Genomic DNA, 21,201 nt, shown 5'->3' on the forward strand with positions numbered 1-21,201 from the left:
ATGCCTTTTGCAGGCAAACCAATCAAGTAAGAGCCCACATCCCCAACTGCCTTCTTTATCCAACTGTCACACACCAAGCTATTTCCTCTGCCCTAACTCACCCCAGGAACACTAGAGACTACCACTGTAGCCAAGGGCCTGCCAGAATTACTCGAACAATCTGATTCTAAGCTTGCTCTAGCTTGCCTACCCAGCTTTACCCATTCCTTCTCGTAGATGCTGCAACCAAGGCTCTGGGTCTTTGCTTTCTCCTTGCTTCCTCTCCTTCTTGACACTGACCCGCCCCCCCGCCCCCCCCCCCCGTGTTTCCCCACATGGCTCTGCAGGGCATGGTATGCCCTCTCCTCTTGGGAATGGTAAGTAATGAACTCTTTTTTCAAGGAAGCTGTCTCTATGTCTGTTAACATACCAGACCTCAAAACAAGATCTTGGGGACATCTCAAGACAATAGCTGAAGGGTTGAGAAGTCAGTCTCCGAAGAGACAGTTCAACTCCAGAACCAACATTCCTCGTCAGTACTCTTACTTTGTCCTCAGATATTCATCTCCATATATGCGGATATACATCCAAGAGAGGTTAAACTCCCCATCATGGTGCTCAACCAAATATTCCTTAGAAAACCCCCAATATAAACCACTTAATCCTTGTTCATTGTGAACCTCGCCTCCTGTTCTCTTTCCCATTCCAAATTGGTTTGTCTTTCTATTCTATAAATGGAATTCTGGTCCCTAGCAAAGACTTACACATGAATGAAATCTCCCCCACAAAACTGTTGACTGGCAAAGATTAACATAAAGATTAGACCTCTGTAGTTATTTCTCTGATTCACTAGCCCTTGAGTTCAGTGATTTATTCAACCACAAATATTGAACTAGGAAGCCAGCTTACTAGAATAAAATAGACACAATAGGCCCTGTTCTCCAGGACTCCAGGTCCCTATAGCTGGAGGGAGCCAGCCCAGAAAAAAGAAAGATTTCTTACATAATATTAAGAGTATATAATGTCTTGCTTCAACCTACCTCTGCTTCTCTTCTTTTCTTGTCCCTTCTGTTCTTTTCGCAGCTGGGCTTCTTCCCCAATAACTTGTCCCATTTCAAGCAATCCTTCATAGACTGAGTTAGCATTTAGCAACTGCTCCATTTGCATCTCCCAAGGAGCACTAGGACCAGACTGACAGGTGCATGACAAGGGAATGTCACCTGAGCCCACTACAACCAAGTGGCAAGAGCTGTGTCACTCCTACGGCAGACTGACCCAACCCCATACCACCATTCCCCAGTGTTCAAGACAAAAACTCTGTAACTGAAGAAAATAATAAGCACAGCCTCACATTCTCAGCTTCACTCAAGTTAAAGCACTAAAGAAAGCCTTTCCAGTCTGGTGATAATGGATAAGAGCATCTCAGAGTTTAGGGGATTAGGTACAATGTGTATACAGAAAACCCGGGTACACTCAAATCTCCAGGAAAGATGTGTGTCATTAAAACTGGCAGGTGGTTCCAAAGTAAGTAGTTTGGCTGTTCTCTGAGGCCTGAGCTTCTCTTCCGGGCATCTTTTCTCTCCCATCCTTGTAGCCCAAGAGCTCAGGATGAGTGTTCTGCCCAACTCCTGTCTTTAATAATATCTCTTTTCTGGAAAGGAGCTGATACGTGGTTTTTTTGTTTGTTTGTTTGTTTGTTTGTTTTTTACTATTTAAAAGAGATAAAGCAAACATAGCATGACTAGTGACCAGTATTCTTTCTTCCTGAGGTGTGATGGTCTCATTAAAAACTTTAGACCTAAAAACATATGTGGGCTCCCATTTACAAGGGAAGATGGGGCAGTATATATAAAAGCTCAGTCCCCCATAATGGGGAGCAGATAAGATGCCTTTGTATCCTTAAACAGCTAAAGGAATGAATAAGAATTTAAAGCTTATTTTTGAATTAAATTCCATTGTCCGGAGCCCTGCCTAACTTAACAAAAGGATTTGAGAAAGAATACAGTACAGAAAATGCACCTAACAGCCCCTGAATTATGATATAGGGGGATAAGCTCTGGTTCTGCAGGTATGAGGTGCTTCTGCCAGAAGGAACAGAAGAAAAGCAATAGGACCAAGGAAAGCCTGAGCGCTCTGGTTAAGCACTGAAAGAAATTAAGCCTCAAAGAAACTGATAGGCTGGCCTTTAAGGATGCCCTAACCCCCAAGTCCCCTCCCAATACCACTGTGGTGCCAATTCATGTTGTGATCATAAAGCCATAGAGTTTCTGAAAATCAACCCTAGCACTCTTTAGTCTCTCCATGTGTTTTCCCCATCTCTCTCTCTCTCTCTCTTTTTACAATAAGATACTTGAGCGTGGAGCAGTTTGGGGACTATTCTGTATGTTGTGCAGTAAGAAGAAATTCAGACTTGCCAGTTTGGGAAAGAGAGAGAGCAGGTCTAGAGCCATGAGTAGCTCCGAGGTGGGTAATCTGAGCAGAAAGCATATTTCATCTTTTTGCAAAAGCTCCGGGGAGCCCCGCCATAGGACTGTACAGCTTGGCCAGGTGGCAAACGGCGGCAGTGGTGAACGCGCACACACCGGTTTAGCTACCTCCGGGGAAATGATGTTCAGTTCTCCGGGGCGGGGTCTGGCAACTTCTGCTTGGGCAAGGTGCGAGCATCACTTTTCCATTTGCTGCTCCCTCCTCCACCCCCGCCCCGAACTCCCTCTTCCCCCACTCCCCTCCCCCCGCCCCCCCGCCTCTTGCAGGGGAAGCCACCAAGAGGGGCGCGGCATCTTCTCGGCTGGCTCGGGTGTCAGGGGGAGAGTGGAGCCGGCTGCGGCGCCCGCCTCACCCCCGCTCGGCGGCGGAGCCCTTGTGGGCGCGGCGTGGCAGGGGTTAAGGTGGGCGCCCGCGCCCCGCGCCCCGCGCCCGCCAGCCGGCATGAGCGCGCAGTCCGCCGGCTCGCTCGCAGCCGGCCCGGGAGAAAGTGGCGGTCAGTGATGGAGCTGCTGCCATGACAACCCCGGCGGTCGGGGCCCGCGCGCGTCGGGGCCACTCCCGGGAGGAAGGCGGCGCGGAGGCCGGGGGCGGCCGCTGAGCGTGGCGTCCGCGCGTCCCCGCGTCCCGTGCCGCGTCCCCGGAGGAGGCGGGGGCGCCGTCCGCCAGCTCCCCGTGCGCCCGCAGCCTGCGCCGGGCGGCGCTCTGCGGGCTGGCGACGCGGGCCGGGCTGGCCACCAGTCGCCGCCCGGGCTGCGGTGGAGGACGCCCACGGCACCGACGGATCCTCGGGCTGCGACGGCCGCGTCCCCGCGCTGGAACTTTTTGCCGCCTTTGGGTTCCAGATTCGAGACTCCGGCTGGTCTATAAATACATCTGTACATGTGTGTGAGCTAATAAAACATTTTCTCCTCTCCTTGAAGCAGCAGCCTTTTAGGACATCTCCTTTATTTCAGAGACACTTGCCTTGCTTCTTTGGGTTATAAACTTTTGATGCCAGACCTCTGCAGAACGTGCCCAACTGAATCTTAAAGTAGCATCTTGAAGAGAGAGGCAGAGAAAGAGCAATCTGTGACCTTCATCCCTGCACCTTCCTCCTTCCTCTCCCTTCCCGGCTGCCTCCCTCCTCCCCAGGGGAGCGTCAAGAAAGCTCTTTTTGGATGCAGGAGGGGGCATCAGGTTCTGCTAGGCTGGAAAGCTGAGGCAGGATTTGAGGAAGAATCATTAGACTCCGGAGAGCCTGGACTCGTTTCTCCTCCTTACCCCTCTTTGCTTCTGGCTTGCTCCATCCCTTTCCCGTCTCCCCACACCACAACCCGCGACCCGCTGGTGTGCGGGGCGGGGGACAAGGACCGCGCCGCTGCCGGAGTTCTGGGAAGTTGTGGCTGTCGAGGATGGGGGTCTGTGGGTACCTGTTCCTGCCCTGGAAGTGCCTCGTGGTCGTGTCTCTCAGGCTGCTGTTCCTTGTACCCACAGGAGTGCCCGTGCGCAGCGGAGATGCCACCTTCCCCAAAGCTATGGACAACGTGACGGTCCGGCAGGGGGAGAGCGCCACCCTCAGGTAGGGAGCTGTACTTCAGCGGGGGACTGAGCCCCTCGGACGTTAAGGATGTGGGTAGGGGCCAGCAAGACAGCAAGAGAGAGAGAGAGAGAAAGAGAGAGAGCAGAAGGCTGGGGTGGGGGAGTAGGGCATGCGAAGGGCCTTTCTTCAGGCCCGAGAGTTGTCCACTTGCAGACTGTGGCTGCTAACACCCATTTTCCTGGACAGGTTTGTCATTTGCTCTGGCTTTTCTGGTCCGGGATCTGATGCAGGACGCGGAGGTCCATGCTTGGGACTCCATGCATCCATGAGGCCATGACATGGCTAGATTCACTTGATGCCCTGGCATCAAGATGAGAACACGAGCGCCCTGTAATTGCAGTACTGGGGGTTAGCCTAAGATCACTGAGCGCTTTGGTGCTCTCTCACAGGCCAGAACGTGATGAGGCAAGGTAGTCTTCCTGATGGGGTGGCTTGCTCCTACCAGAGACCTACCTAAAATGTCAGGCTCTGGAATTGCCAGTGCTGGGCCATAGCCATTTATGAGTCTGCTCAAGACGCAGCCATCCATGCCAACCGTGTGTGGTGCTCCTGGGACCCCTATTATAAATTATGAGGGCAGTTTTATCTTTGCAGGCTCGGACCAAGGAGAGGAAACATGTAGCTTTTATGCAACGACATCACTCCTGTGCGAAAAGCACAATAGAAAGCTTTTTGTTTTACCTTAATGAGTTACAGAGAATCGCTTACATGCTTCAGGCAGAGGGGTGGAGATTCTTGGAATATGAACCTTTGGGGACTGGGCCCACTGCAGCAGAGACTTTAATAAAAATGCAGCCACCACTTTCCACCAGCTCAGCAGATATCATCTTTTATCCCTTTAATGAGGCAGTTCTGGTCCTAGGAGACAGATTCAGGGACGTCCCAGCTTAACTCTGGCTTACAGTGTACACAGGCTGAATGCGTTTGCCCTGTCTATGACTTTGATGGTTATGTTGAAAATAAAACATGCTGTCCCAGATTCTGCAGCCAAGAAGCCTGGCTTCTCCAAGGAATAGTTGAGGATGGGGCTTCCTTCCTGTTCCTTTGGCTGCCCTGGTTGAACTCTCTCTGTATCTGAACAAGCTGCGCCCAGGGAAGGAAAGAAAGGTCTCTCGGGACACTGGCTATTTTTTTTCCCCAAGCTCCAGGCTAAGGTTGAATTCTTGCCACTTTCGGAGATTCTTAGCTGCATCTTCTCTTGGAGAAGAGAACAGGTTTCAAAGATCTGTCTGCTGGTGCTCAGGGGCCCCAGAAGAAGAGAGAAAAAGGGGTGCTAGGGACAGACTCCCCTCCCTGACTGCAGGAGGGAAAACCCTTCTAGCCCCACGGGCACTCGTCAGCCTATCCCAGACTAGAGTGCAATACGTCTCAAGAAATTTCTGGAGCCTCCTCCTGAAAATTGACCTGTGGGATGCACATTGGCCGCAGAGCTGTGGGCTCAAAAATAGGAGTGGTACCCCGGCTACAACACAGGTTCACCAAGGAAATGTTGGTAAATGTTAGCAGGTGTGAGGGGCTGGTGATGCTGCCACACACCTGTCTTTATCTTCTAACCTAGTACTGGGGGTGAAGAGGCCCAGCACCGAATAAAGCCTCCTTGCTGAACCTTCCAAATCTTTTGTCCCGTTCCTGACCCTGGAAGTTAAAGCAGAAACTTAAAAACTCCAGCTTTCTGCTTTCCAGGATGCAGTAAGATGATTCCACCAGTAGAGGGCTAGCTTCGCTCTGCCTTTTTTTTTTTTATTAGGGGCTGGCCTGGTTTCATGATCTTCAATTCAAATGTTCAGCAGCTGGGCTTGGTAATGGGAATGGGAATAAAAACGGGAAAAGCTGAATAGTTGCTTTTTGTGCTTTGTGGAGGAAAAAAAAAACCTTAGATGTGCGAGTATAACTGTTATCTGTTACCTGATTGCATGCTTTTATTTTTTAAAAAGTGTTGATTTTGTCTCTCCTCCTCTGTATAGTTTGCTCTGAAATAGAGCGATTCAGCACATTGTCCACATTTTAATCTCTTTATATTCTCCTTCTTTTTACCTCCTGTGTTCTCTCTTATTACTTTAGTCTTCGATTTTATCAGGTGATTCCATTTTACATGCTTTTGCCTATAATTCGTTCTCTTCACCCTTTTTTGCCTTTGTCATTTAATTCTTATTAATTTCTGTTTTTTTTTTTTTTAAGGTTTTGATTTCATTCTTGCCACAGTGTTTCTTAAAACAACATCCCAATCTCCTGCAGCTTTCTGGGGGTCCCAGTCTCTCTCTAGTTCTGCGTGCACCTTTGGTTTATTGGCTAACAGCTGTGTACCCATGTCAATGAAAAACTTATTTGTCAGGGCTTCAAGGGAGAGTCCTGGCTTCCAGTCTTGGGAAATCCTTAGCCTCAACCTCAGATAAATGTATCATGTTTTATGCGTGTTGTATTTTGCTTTTAAGAGACTGTGATTCTAAGTATGGTCACACTTCAGTCTCCTTAAAGATGTTCCCTTGGGAATCCAGTGTTTGGAAATTTAGTGTTCTGAATGCATCAAATGTGCAGGATGTTTTGAAAACATTGAATGCTTCCCAGGCCCATGAGCCACAGAAAGTCTTTTCGAATGTGGTTACTTTGTATCAAAATCTCTCACATATGCTTCTAAATCTTTCCTAAAGTCACAAAGGAGGCCAGAGACCTAGTAGAAAAGCAAAGGAGTGGAGGAAGCTGGGCCCTCATTTGAATTTTCCAATGAGAAATTGCATGGCCTAGAGAAGGATGATGCCCTTCCTTGGAGATAACAGTTTTGTTTTGATAGGTCTTTGATTGCATTGAGGGACGTTAGGAAGTGATGTGCCGGAGATGACACTGAAGTTTCGAACGTGGATAAAACTCATTTTATATAAGTGAGGCAATATTATCTTCCTCATAACTACTTCACAGGGCTACTTGAAAAGTAAAAATAATTATTTGAATATTGAGTAATTTTGTCTTCTTGGAAGAGAGATGATATGGGAAATGAAGGTGGTGTTCACTATGGCTGAATTACAGCTTCTATGAATCTGATTTGAATTCATTATTACAAATGGGCCCTTTTGGCCAGAATCATTTCATTACAATTATCTGCTGTTGGGTTAAAAATGTTCTGTGCCTTTCCATTAGATTAGATGTGACAAGGATCTAGAAGTCCTATGTCTGAATCAGTGCCACGTCAGGAAAGGAGCCCAGGATGCTCACTGTGGTCATTTGGGTCCTATTAAGCCATTTCTGTTGCACGGATGATAGCCCAGTGTGTTTTGTTCCTGGGCCTCGATCTCCTCTAAATTTGGTTTACTTGGTAGAACCACGTCATCTGTGTACATGAACATTGTGAGGGGCTGAGGTAGGTTGGAGTCAGGGCTTGTTGCTTTAAGGGACTGGTCCACTAAGTGGGAAAAGTTCCCACTGACATACTGTTTTTATTTATTTGCTTGTTTGTTTATTTATTTTTTATATGGCAGGATAATCAGTTTTGCTGATCTAGGCTTGCTGATCTGGGATTATGCTTAATAACTCTTTTTCTAAAATGACCCTACATTTTCATTTGGAGTTCTGAGCTAATCCATTTGGAACCAAGTATTTGAGGGTTTACTACTGCCACGGAATAATCTGAGCAGTAGGATTTTGCCCAAGCAACTAGGGCAGTGAAGCTCCCAAGGACAACATACTGTTGTTCACCTGGGCATTTTTCTCTATTTTGCACTCACCTTCAGCAGCTTCTCTGTTTGTGAAAATTAGAAAATTCAGAATAGCCACTAGATTATTGGAAACAGGTGCACCACTTTTGCACATTGCAGTATTTAAGCTGTCTACACTGAATAAGGTCATGGGAAAGGGCAGAGTCTTCACTCTTGGTCTGGGGAGATGAAGACATAAAAAGAAGCAAGTATGTGTCCGTAAAGGACCCCTCACACAATGCTGCTGACCTGGGCTGCAGACTGGAGTTGCCCGGGATGCTTTAAAAAACTTCTACTGCCAGCCTCCCAGACCAATGAAATAAAATTCTCTGGAGTTAGGCACCGGGGTGGCTTGTGAGACTTAAAAAATTCTCCTCCGGTATTTCTAATGTGGAACCAGAGCCAAGAACCACTTCTCTAAAGCCCTTTCCTGCCCTCAGAACATCTGAGCAAGTGGATCTCTAATGACCCTACCTTCCCTTGACTGTCTCCTGCGTGCGTGCATGTACTTGACCACCCACGGGCTGCCTTGTACTCTAGAAAGGGCACTGGGTTCAGGGACCTGAATACCTGGATGTGATTCTTATTCTACCGCTCACTAACTACATGATTTTGAGCACTTCGGTCCAACTGTGTACACCTAGAAGCAATATCTGCTCAGTCTATGACATCAGCTGAGATGAAGTGTATGGCCTATTCCAACTACAAAGCAACGTATACGTGCAAGTTGTCACTGGTGCTGTGTGGGATTCCTCAGTAACAACCCATAATACTCTCAGTCTTTTCCAGGTTTATGTGCTCTGCCTTTTCCCCCTTCTACACCCACCCCATACACACTTTTAAAATGTGCTGATTTCTTCCCGCTTCCCCTCAGCATCCTGCTTTCTCCTTGAGGCCCAGAATTATTGAGTTCCAATAACACTTGTTAAGTATCTCGGTTCTAGCAGATACACACCATGGACCTAGCATTTAGGTATGGGTCCAGTTAGACTGGGAGCTCCTGGAGGTTAGGAGCCCTGTCTTATGTACTGAGTACAGATATCATGATGGGCACAAAGGATTGAAAAATAAGAATTGGTTGAATGCTTTAATCCTTTTTAATGGGACTCAGTCTCTTATGTATTATTACCTCTGCAACAACGAAGTGCTGATATCTAAAATGTTCCATTCTCTTCGGAATATGACGCTGGGACACTCAGACACAGCAGTTGGTTAGAGATCTTGGAGGCCTGAGGGACTTTTGGATTCTACTTAAATCCCTTGCCACAAGGGACAGCTGAATCCACCAGTGGTCACAAGCTGATCTGAAACTATGCAAGAGGTGCCACTATCCCTGAGGGCAAGACACTGAGCAAGGCAGTAGGATTGAGAGGAAAGTTCTTCGCAGCAACAGAATAATATATTTAGAAGTGAGGCTGTGTCTGTGGAGATTTGCCTTGCGTAGACACAGGGAGATACACGGAGCAAGGAGGCAGGAAGGGGTAGACGGAATGCTCAGTGGGTCCACTTGGGAAGTTGGTATGTCAGCTCCTGGACGAGGCTGCAGGATCCAGCAGGCTGAGGGAGCAGGGCTGCCTGGATGCTAGCACTCTCTGACGTCATTGATTAGTTAGAAGACGTCTGCCTCCCCCAACACATACGCCAGGTAGCACATGTCAAGGCAGGGGAGGGAAATTTTAAAGGATTCATGACATATGCTCTGTGGGTTTCTGAATTGCTCTGGAAAACTCAGCACCTCTTGTCATAAACCTTTTTGTTCTTTTTTTTTTTTTTTTTTGACCTTTAAGTAAATTTGGCCTTTGGTTTCAGTGTAGCCCTGTTGTTCTTTCCTCCCAGCTTCTGAAAAGGGATGGTGCCCTTGGCCTGCGTACCATGCTTACTCTGTGGCTGGTTCTGAGGGCCCTGGGGAGGACAGCAGTACTGGCCCCTGTGTTTTACAGATCTGAGGGGGTCCAGCAGTGAGATGCAGCAAGAGGAGGAGCCAAATAGGTCTTAGTTGACCTTCCCAAGGGAGAACTTTGAAAATTATTTATTAGCAGGAAGCAGTCTTCGCAGTCATGAGATAAGAGGGAATTATGGACCAAGACATCTTTAGGGCTGGCAGAATTTTGCATTGTCTATTAACTTAGGAACCAAGAGTTAACCTTGCTTGAGTTTTTGTTTTTTTTAATCCAGACAAGACAGCACCAGATCGTTTCAGATTCGTTTGTTTGTTTATTATTTTCTCTGCAGGAAGATGCTTTTGCCAATGCTGGGTCTAGCTGAATTGGAGAGAAAGCTGGCATGGGGTGGGCATTGGGGGAGAGGATGCATTATCAGCCCTTTCCCACCTCCCAGTAAATGACACCTTCCTGCAGCTTCTTGGAACCCTGGTGTATCTTTTTTAAGATGTGAAAATTGAAGTTGTAATGTCTCTGCAGCTCAGCAGTTACCCTGCCTCGATCTGTGTGTCATTTCCTTGTAGAGAAGGTTAGAGATGGGACATGTTTGAGCCTTATGTCAGTCTCCCTGCAGGATCACACCATAGACCCTTTTGTAAAATTGGCAAGGTGGCAAGCTTTTAAAACAAACACACTCTATTATCCATGATTAAGTGTGTGTCAGAGGCCAGGCCAATTAGTGTTTCATGTGATTTTCAGAATATTATTATCCCTAAATATTAACAGCCTCAGAGATTGAGGTTTAGAAGAGTTAAGTCTCTTACCTTTGGTTATGTGGTTATCAGGTGTCTGGATTTGCTCCAGGAAGACTGTTTTCTTCTTCTCGGTTTTATAAGACCCGAGCCCCCGAGCCCCCCTCCCCCGACCCAACATAGAGAACATAGAAAGCTTACATGTGCTGCCAGCAGAAAAAAACAAAAGCACCCTTTCTGTGCACCTGCACCTGATGAAAGGTCAGGAAAATCTGCGTTGCCATCGAGGGCTGTGGCTGAGCTGATCTCCCTTAGTGGTCCTCTTTGCTTTCTGCTGCTTACCTGCCCTCACCTGCACGCGAGTAAAGGTTGCTCTGTCATCTGGGGCTGGACATGATGCACACTGTGAACAGTGCACAATGTGACAGCCACCAGGAGGGTCCAGGGTACTGTCAAGCCCATCACTGGTGCTCTTCACTTTGAACCTGTCCGATGTGCTGTGCCCCCCTGCTACGTGACCTCCCGCAGTAAGCCAGGGTCTCCACGGACCCTGCAAACTAAGACCAGGTGGGCAGGGGATTCTTGACAAGAGCCCACTGATGCCAGAGTGCTGCCTTGAGAACTGTGAGGAAATGAGTGATCTGGATGGAAGTATAGAATGAAGGGAAGTTACTTTTTGAAATCCTAAAATATATGTCCTTCTATAATCCCCCGTCCCTGTCCTTATATTTGTATTTTAGTTTAAACCATTCGGCTGTGAAAAAAGAGAACCACAAGCTTTGTACTCACCTTGCCTCTGATTCATACCCTAGAGGAAATCATGTGACCCCTTTTGGCCTGTTCCCTGGAGACCGCACATTTTGCTTAAATCAAAGAGATGCTGAAGGACTTGACCTGGCTTCCCATAAAAGTGCTGATCAATAAAATGTTTAAAAATTAGTTTTGAATATTAAACATTTTCAGTGGTTCTGAAAATTTATGGCATCTCGATTAACCAACTTTCCACTGCATAGTAGGAACAAAGGATGTTCTAAGTGGTTGTTAAGTTTTCTGGCTAGCCCACAGAAGATAATTTAACTCATAATTATCCAAAATGCGACACACTGGCAATGAAGAATAATAGGGAGCCATGTTGTTGTAGAAGAAGTGATTACACAAAAGCGAGAGAAAAATGAATATACTTTTCTGTTTATCACGAATGCCAATGCTGAAGAAAAGTTGGCGTAGCAAGAGGAAGATAATATGAAAACTTCCTCTCAAAGAATGTTCAAAAGTTTTGGAGTTTGTCTTGTTTTTCTTGTGCCAAATTCAATTTTAAGATGTATAGCTTTCGTTTTATTGGATTCAAGTACATGTGTATTATTGCCACTTCTCTGATGATTGGATTTTTTTTCATAAATATAGATGAAGAAAGGAAGATAGATAAAGGAAATGAAAGACAAAAATGGAGAGAAGAGAACACAAGAGAGATTTTCCCAAGGTGTCAGCTAAGAGTTGAAGGAAGACGCAGAGCTAAAGAGGAGGGGGAAGTGTGGAAGAAAAAAATCGCCTGAAGTGGGATTACCTGGTAGTCAAAGGTCGAGCAAAGAAGGAAGAAAGTCATAGACAAGAATTACCGTGTCCCACAATATCTGGTGTGTGAGTGTCTCCCTCCCTTCGTCCAGGTCATAGGACCAGACACACAGGGGTCCAGCGCCCATGCTAAGTCAAGGTAAAGAGCCACATAGCTCCCAGGTTCTCACTGGCTGCTAGGATTCAGCTCTTTCTGAACCTTGCTTCCCGCCTGTCCTCCAGCTATCAGTCCCCTTCTTGTCACTGACTTTTTAGTCCATGTCTTATTACTCTGTGTGGGACCTACCCTAGGCTGGGGGTGATTGAGAGTCCCAGCTTGCCTTGCTAGGACCTCTTCTCTAAGAGACCAGGTCCACACCTGACTCCACTCTTGGAAGCCTAGGGATTCATGAACTTTCCAAATGCTGGCCCTTTGCCTGCCACCCAAATGTCCATTTTTTTTTTAAGATTTTATTTATTTATTTGACAGAGAGAGACACAGCGAGAGAGGGAACACAAGCAGGAGGTGTGGGAGGGGGAGAAGCAGGCTCCTGCAGAGCAGGGAGCCTGATGCGGGGCTCGATCCCAGGACCCTGGGAACATGACCTGAGCCGAAGGCAGCCGCTTAACCGACTGAGCCACCCAGGCGCCCCCCAAATGTCCATTTTGGAGATCATGTCGGTGCAGGGAGCGTGTGAGGTCTAGGGCAAGTCACACTTGCTTCTGTGCAATTAAACCGTTTACTCTCAGATATGTAGATTGCTGTATCAGGTATTTGTCTACTTTGGCTGGGATGGGTTGTGATTGATGCCATCACAACATAGGGTCTCTTGGTCACTGTTTGGAACTTCCCACATTGGCTAAAAGGCAGAGCCAGCATCTGTGACACAGAGAATTCAGTCAGTCAGGTGTTTTATAGGAGTGGCCGTGCTCACATTGAGATACCTTCTATAAGACACTGTGTAAGAAAGAGAAAGGAATAATGGTATTCACCTTTGTACTTTGCCGTGCTTTCTAGGCCATCTTTGAAAATATTCCTCTTCCCATTGTTGTTTTTATTGCTTCTTCCATGTCTTTTGTTAAATATATTAATATCTACTCTTGGTTTTGTATCCCCAGTGTCCAATACAATACCTAACATGTAGTAGTTGCTCCACGTTTGTTGATAAGATGAATATTGTCCTTTATTTCTATCCCTCGGTCTCTCTTTCTACCCTCACACACACACACACACACACACACACACACACACACACACACACACTTGCACGCACTTCTACCTTTTCTAATGAAGATGTTCTCACCCATTTTGAGGTAATTGGGAAGTCACTGAAATTACAACCAGAGATTCTGACATTTGAATCCTAGTTGAGATAATGATCTCCCCCTAGATATTTGGTGTTTAACTTGTCCTGTCTCCTCCTGCTTGTTATAATTGCTGTATTCATGAATTTCACAATATTCTTAAAGCCACTGGCAGGAAATTCTGATCAGTTGCAAGGGAGGTGAGACTCCCTCCTCCCTTTGTATCAAGGTTACAAAAGAAATGATGTCACATTCTGGAAATATATCTGCAAACTTTAAGGGATAGAAATGCCAATGTGAGTAATCTTCTAAAATTGTAGGAAGCATTTTTGAGTGAAGGAATTTATGAACCCATTTCTTTGGCCATTTGAAGTGCAATTGTTTCTTTTTTTATTATTATATTATGTTAATCACCATACATTACATCATTAGTTTTTGATGTAGTGTTCCATGATTCATTTTTTGCGTATAACACCCAGTGCTCCAAGCAGAACGTGCCCTCTTTAATACCCATTACCAGGCTAACCCATCCCCCCACCCCCCTCCCCTCTAGAACCCTCAGTTTGTTTCTCAGAGTCCATGGTCTCTTATGGTTCGTCTCCCCCTCTGATATCCCCCTCTTCATTCTTCCCCTCCTGCTATCTTCTTCTTCTTCTTTTTTTTTTTTAACATATAATGTATTATTTCTCTCAGAGGTACAAGACTGTGATTCAACAGTCTTACACAAGTCACAGCGCTCACCATAGCACATACCCTCCCCAATGTCTATCACCCAGCCACCCCATCCCTGCCACCCCCCACCACTCCAGCAACCCTCGGTTTGTTTACTGAGATTAAGAATTCCTCATATCAGTGAGATCATATGATATATGTCTTTCTCTGATTGACTTATTTCACTCAGCATAATACCCTCCAGTTCCATCCACGTTGTTGCAAATGGCAAGATTTCATTCCTTTTGATGGCTGCATAATATTCCATTGTATATATATATGTGTGTGTGTGTGTGTGTGTGTGTGTGTGTGTGTGTGTGTGTGTGTGTATACATATATATATACACACACATTTCCTTTATCCATTCATCTGTCGATGGACATCTTGGCTCTTTCCACAGTTTGGCTATTGTGGACATTGCTGCTATAAACATTGGGGTGCGTGTACCCCTTCGGATCCCTACATTTGTATCTTTGGGGTAAATACCCAGTAGTGCAATTGCTGGATCATATGGTAGCTCTATTTTCAACTTTTTGAGGAACCTCCATAATGTTTTCCAGAGTGGCTATGAAGTGCAGTTGTTTCTGTGATAAGGTCTCCCTGTAATGTCCATGAATATGTCTCAGCAGCCCATACCCTGCCATACCTGTGCAGCAGGACCAATGTACAGCATGTTCTTGATTATATACTCTGTTTACAATTGGCTAGTCAGTGAACACTTAGTGAAATATAAGGAAAGCACAACCCCTATCAAGAGGTTAAGAAACACAGACTTTAAAGTCAAAAAAGCTCATTTCTAATCCCAGCTCTGATACTGTTTGGCTCTCTACAGTTGGACAAATGACTAAGACTCAGTTTCATGACTAAAAAAAGGGGATTCTGTAGCCACTTCATTGGGTTGTTGGAGAGGAATACATGGTATCAAGTTAGCAAGAACTTAAAGTCTGACATGTAATAAGTTCTCAATAAACAGTAGCATTACATTAAAAAAAAACAAGTTACTGAATTAACAATTTAAGAAAGAAGCTTTTATGAATCACTGTATGCCAAGCACTACACTAGGCAGTGTGAATATTATAAAGTTGAATTAATCCTAGACTCTCTTTAAACACTTACATCCAGTGAATGTATTAGAGGATAAAGGGCCCACTGATCAGGAAGGAAAAGACAAGGAGAAGGGAGAAGCGAAAGAGAATTTACTTAAACTTAACCATATAAAGTGTCCACTTAAACAAATTTGGACATTCGTATTCACCCACCTAACCACCACTCCAAATGGTACAGAACATTTTAATTACCCTCAATGGCGTATTTTTTTTTAATTATTATGGTAACATACATATAACATGAAATTTACCTTTTTTGACTTTTTTTTGAGAGAGAGAGAGACAGAGTGCATGTGTGTGTGCGAGAGAGGGATGGTGGGGATAGGGGCAGAGAGAGAAGGAGAAAGAGAATCTTAAGCAGACTCCATACCCAGCACGGAGCCCAATGGGGGGCTCGATCTCATGACCCCGAGATCATGACCTGAGCCAAAATCAATATTCAGTCACTTGACTGACTGAGCCACCCAGGTGCCCATTAACTATTTTTAAGTATACAGTTCTGTGACACCTAGTATGTTCGCATTATGTGCAACAATCACCACCATCCATTTCCAGAACTTTTATCACCTTTCCAAACTGAAGCTCTGTACCCATTAAACATGAACTCTCCATCCCCCACTTCCCGCAGCATCTGGAAACCACCATTCCATTTTCTGTCTCTATGAATTTGACTACTCTGGGTACCTCATGTAAGTGGTATCATGCAGTATTTGTCATTTTGTGGCCTGTTTCACTTAGCATAATGTCTTAAACATTCATCAGTGTTGTAGCATGTGTCAGGATTTCTTTTCTTCTTAAGGCTGGGTAATATTCTATTGCATGTGTATATCACATTTTGTTTATCCATTTATTTGTTGATGGACACTTGGGTTGCTTCCACCTCTTGGCTATTGTGAATAATTCTGCTATGAACATGGGTGTATAAATATCTATTCAAGTCCTTGTTTTCAATTCTTTTAATATATACCCAGAAGAAGAATTGTATGTACCCCAGAAGTGGATGATATGGTAATTCTGCTCAACTTTTGAGGAACCACTGCACCATTTTCCATAGTGGCTACACCATTTTACATTCTTTCCAGCAGTGCATAAAGGTTCCAATTTATCTACATCCTAGCCAATATTTATTATTTTTTTGAAAGCATCCATTTTAATGGATAAATGAAGTGTTATTTATTGTGGATTTGATTTGCATTTTCCTATGGATTAATGATGTTGATGTGCTTATTGGCCATTTATGTATCTTCTTTGGAGAGATGTCTGTTCAAGTTGATAGCCCATTTTTAACCAGGTTGTTCATCTTTTTGTTGTTGTGTTGTAGGAATTCTTTATACATTCTGGATATTAATTCTTTATTATATATGCAATTTTCAAATGTTCTCCCATCTGTAGATTGCCTTTTTACTTTATTGATAATGTCTTGTGATGCACAAATGTTTTTAATTTTGAGGTAGTGCATTCTGTTTCCCCTTTGTTGCTTATACTTTTGGTATCGGAACCAAGAAATCACTGCCAAATACAATATCACGAAGCTTTTCCTGTATGTTTTCTTTTAGGAGTTTCATAGTTTTTGCTCTTACATTTAGGTCTTTAGTCCATTTTGAGTTAATTTTTGTATATGGTGTAAGCTAAGGTCCAAATTAATTTTTTATTTTTGCATGTGGATATGCTATTTTCTCACCATCATTTCTTGAAAAGCCTATTTTTCCCCATTGAGTGGTCTTCACATTCTTGTTGAAAATCATTTGAACATTATGCAAGGGTTTATTTCTGGGCTTTCTATTCTATTTCATTATGAGAGTACACACTGTTTTGTTACTGTAGCTTTGTAGTAAGTTTTGAAATCAGGAAATGTGGGACCTCGACTTTGTTCTTTTTCAAAATTCTTGTAGCTATTTGGGATCTTCTGAGATTCCATATGTATTATAGGATGGATTTTTCTATTTCTGCAGAACAAAACAAAACAAAACAACACCACCCTGGAGTATTAATAGGGATTGCATTGAATTTGTAGATAGCTTAAAGTAGTATTGATGTCTTAAAATATCATACTTATGTTTATGGCTCTCTAATCAATAAACACAAGATATCTTTCCATCAATTTTTGTCTTGTTTAATTGCAGAAACATTTTGAAGTTTTTGGTGTACATGTCTTCCACCTCCTTGGTGAATTTTTTCCTAAGTATTTTATTTTTTTATATTATTATAATTGGAATTATTATTTAATTTTCATTTTGTTTTGTTCTTTGTTAGTGCATAGAAACACAACTAATTTTTATGTGTTGATTTTGTATCCTGTAATTTTACGGAATTCATTTATTAGTTCTAACAAGTTTTGTGGAATCTTTGGGATTTCCTACGTATAGGATTGGGTCATCTACAAAGATAATTTTACTTCTTCCTTTCCAATTTGGATGACTTTTAGATATTCTTCTTGCCTACATTTTTCTTGGCTAGAACTTCTAGTACTGTGTTGTAAGAAGTGATGAAAGCAGGTATCCTCACCTTGTTTCTGATATTAGAGGAAAAGATTCAGTTTTTCATTATTTAGTATGATGTTAGCTGTGGGCATTTCATTTATGGGCTTTATTATTTTTATGTAGTTTACTCTGTTCTTAGTTTGTTGAGTTTTTACCATGAAAGAGTGTTGAATTTTGTCAGATACTTTTTCTGCATCAATGAGATGATCTTTCCCCTTCATTCTGCTAATATGGTGTATTATATTGATTTTATATCTTGAACAATTCTTGCATTCCAGGAACAAATTCCACTTGGTCATGGTATACCCTCTTTCAGTATACTGTGGAATTCAGTTTGCTAGTATATTGTTGGGCATTTTTGCATCAGTGCCCATTAGAAATATTGGTCTGTAGCTTTCTTTTTTGTTTGATTTTGGTATTAGGAGAATCCTGGCCTCATAGAATGAGTTTGGAAGTGTTACCTCCTCTTCAGATTTTGGAAAAGTTTGAGGATGACTATTTTTAATTCTTTAAATGCCTGGTAGAATTAACCAATGACTCCATCTGGTATTGGGCTTTTCTTTTCTGGGAGATTTTTGATTACTGATTCAATCTCCTTATAGTTATCTGTCTGTTCAGAATTTCTGTTTCTTCAGGATTCCATTATAGTAGGTTGTGTGTTTCTAAGAATGCTCATTTCATTTAGATTATCTAGTATGTTGTTATAGTGTTATTTATAGTACTCTCATAATTCTTTTATATCTGTAAAATTAGTTTACTATTCCTTATTTCATTTTTTATTTTGATTATTTGAGTATTTTTTTCTTAGTCAATCTAGATAAATGTTTGTTAATTTTGTTAATCTTTTTCCTTTTTAAAGATTTTATTTATTTGAGTGAGAGAGAGAGAACATACAAGCGGGGGGGGGGGAGACAGAAAGGGAGAGAGAGAATCTCAAGCAGATTCTGCGCTGAGTATGGAGCCCGATGCAGGACTTGATCCCACAACCCTGAGAAAAAAATCAAGAGTCACATGCTTAACCGACTGAGCCAGCCAGATGCCCTAATTTTGTTAATCTTTTAAAAAACTAACTTTTAAAAATAATCTCTATGCCCAACATAAAGCTCGAACTCACAATCTCAAGATCAAGTCACATGCTCTAACGACTGAGCCAGCCAGGCAGGCTTCTCAAACAACTAAGTTTTTGTTTTGTTGATTCTACCTGTTGTTTTTCTATTCTCTATTTCACTGATCTCTGGTCCAATATCCATCATTTCCTTTGTTCTGTTAATTTTGAGTTTAGTTTGGACAGAGGTCCAGGCCATTTCTTCTCCCAAACTGCACTGCACCGTTAATGAGTGGAACAAGGGCAACTAAAAACACCATAAAATTTCTTATCAAAATAATGCATTTTTTAAATTGGTCATTGCTTGGTTGCTGTAGATCTTTGATTGATTTTCAGAGCCCCTATACAGTCATTATATTCAGTTTATAGTCGTTTATTCAATGTTTCTATGGGAAAGAAGGGGCTTGAGACTTCCTAGTCTGCCATCTTGCTGACATCTCCTTTCACATGCCCTTTTGAAGTCAATCCTCCAGCTCTGGGCAGATATCTATTTCCAGACACCATGTGTAATTTTGTCTGTTCTAGAATTTCTTATAAATTGGATGATACTACATTATACAGTACTCTTTTATATCTGATTTCTTTTTCTCAGTATAATGTGTCTGATAGTCATACATGTTATTGCTTATAGTTCATTCCTCTTTGATTATTCGATAGTATTCCACTGTATGGATATACCACAATTTTTTTCCCTCTTTACTTGTTGATGCGGTTTCTGGTTCTTATGAATTAAGGTACAATGAATATTTGAATATAAGTCTTTATGAGGAAATGCATTTTTATTTTTCCTAGGAAAAATCTATGGATAGAATTATTGAGTCATATGATCAGTGTAGGTTTAATCTCTAAGGAAATAGCCAGATCATTTTCCAAAGTTATTATACCAATTTATATTCCCACCAGTAATGTGTGGGAGGCTGCTCCACAGTCTCAACATTTGGCATTGTAGGTTTTTAAAATTTTTATTTTTAGCCATTTTAGAGTGTGTATGGAATAGTGTACCATTGTAAAATTTTAATTTGCATTTTCAGAGGGATTAATGACATTCAGTATCTTTCTGAGTGTTTTCATATTGGTAATTCATTTATCTTCTCCTAAGCCAAGGATGATTGATGTGTCTGTCCATTCGTTCATTTAACAAATATTTATTGAACACTCTATGCCATGTACTATTTTCTGGGGTGGGGTTACAATGATGAACAAAAGAGACTAAGCCTCTCCCAATAAAGAGCTTATATTCTAGGGAAGCTAGATACATGATAAACACATTAAAATAGAATATAATATTAATAGTAATGTATGTGCTGAAGAATAATAAAGTAAAGTAAATTAATTGAAACAGACAGGTAGCTCTATTTCACGTCAGGAGCTACTTGTTTGATGTAACATTTGAGCAGAAAACTGATCAAGGTGCAGCAGTGAGCTAGGCCAGTGTCTGGGGGGTAGGGTTCCAGAGAAAAGGAATAGCAAAGGCAGCAAAAGCATGTGCTCAACATGTTCTAAGAATAGTAAGGAGGGGCTGGAGCAGAGTAAGCAAGAACTGAGTAGAACAATAGAGAGTCGTTGACTGAGACTTCAAGTTTCTGGTAGGACACAGGAGTTTGGAAACCATGACTTCCATTCTCACAAGAAGAAAAAAGCTAAACAAACTGAAAATCAATAGCTCTTCACTTAGATCCATCAGATAATTGAGGCCACAGAATAAACAACCACCCTGAAAATTGGAGACAGGTAAATATAGAGAATCATAGCTTATTCTGAACTGGATGTACTGCTTTACTCAGATTCTCCTAGGAACACATAAAAAGTGATTGACTAAATGCAAGAGAATGGGTGTGGACGACCCTGTGGAAATTCCAGGAGGCTTAGCTTTATGGGAGGGCCCTCACACTTCTGTAAGTTTTTCTTCCAGAGACCCTAGCCGTTCTGAGGGTGAAAATGGATGAAATGGCAGGAGGAAGTAACCATTTTGAAGTATACGCAGAACCTTCTATTCTCTTTAACAGAAGCCTGCCCTCAAGGAAACTATTTTACCAGAGCCTAACTACATGGGGATTTGCTATAGCCTAAACTCCTGGGGGCAGGGGAATACCCAACCCCAGGCCCCTCTAGCTAAAAGGCAAAGAATAGTTCGAAAAGAAGCTGCAAGCATCAGAACCAGACTCAGATATGGCAGGGATGTTGGGATTATCAGACCAGAAATTTAAAATAACTATGATTAATATGGTAAGGACTCTATTGGAAAAAAAAATGGAAAACATGCAAGAGCAAATGGGTAATGTAAACTAAGAAATGGAAATTCTGAGAGAGAATAAAAAAGAAATGCTATAAAAATTGTTACAGAAATGAAGAATGCCTTTAAAGGACTCATTAGTAGATGGAACATGGCTGAGGGAAGAATCAGTAAACTTGAAGATAATGTCATTAGAAAGTTTCTAAGCTGAAAAGGCAAAGAGAAAAAAGACTGGAGGGGGGAAACCCACACAGAACAGAATATCCACATAAGCAACTTTTATTCAAGAACTGTGGGAAAAATTACAAAAGGTGTCATATACATGTAATGGGAATATCAGAAGGAA

The 21,201-nt window shown here is 42.9% G+C and overlaps 1 protein-coding gene across 4 annotated transcripts in view; it reads left to right on the forward strand.

The window, feature by feature from the left end:
• Positions 1–3,857: 3,857 nt before the first annotated feature.
• The window catches only part of OPCML (opioid binding protein/cell adhesion molecule like), a 524,690-nt gene continuing 507,346 nt past the window's right edge, over positions 3,858–21,201 (forward strand). For all 4 annotated transcript variants that reach the window (XM_028120822.1, XM_028120823.1, XM_088018155.1 and 1 more), the window contains exon 1: positions 3,858–4,024. In XM_028120822.1, the coding sequence (XP_027976623.1) occupies positions 3,858–4,024 (167 nt within the window). The remainder of the gene's footprint in view (positions 4,025–21,201) is intronic.

This window comes from Eumetopias jubatus, unplaced genomic scaffold (assembly GCF_037043125.1).
Source record: "Eumetopias jubatus isolate StellerSeaLion01/CBP00866 unplaced genomic scaffold, mEumJub1_p1.0 scaffold_13, whole genome shotgun sequence".
NCBI classification, from domain to species: Eukaryota; Metazoa; Chordata; class Mammalia; order Carnivora; family Otariidae; genus Eumetopias; species Eumetopias jubatus.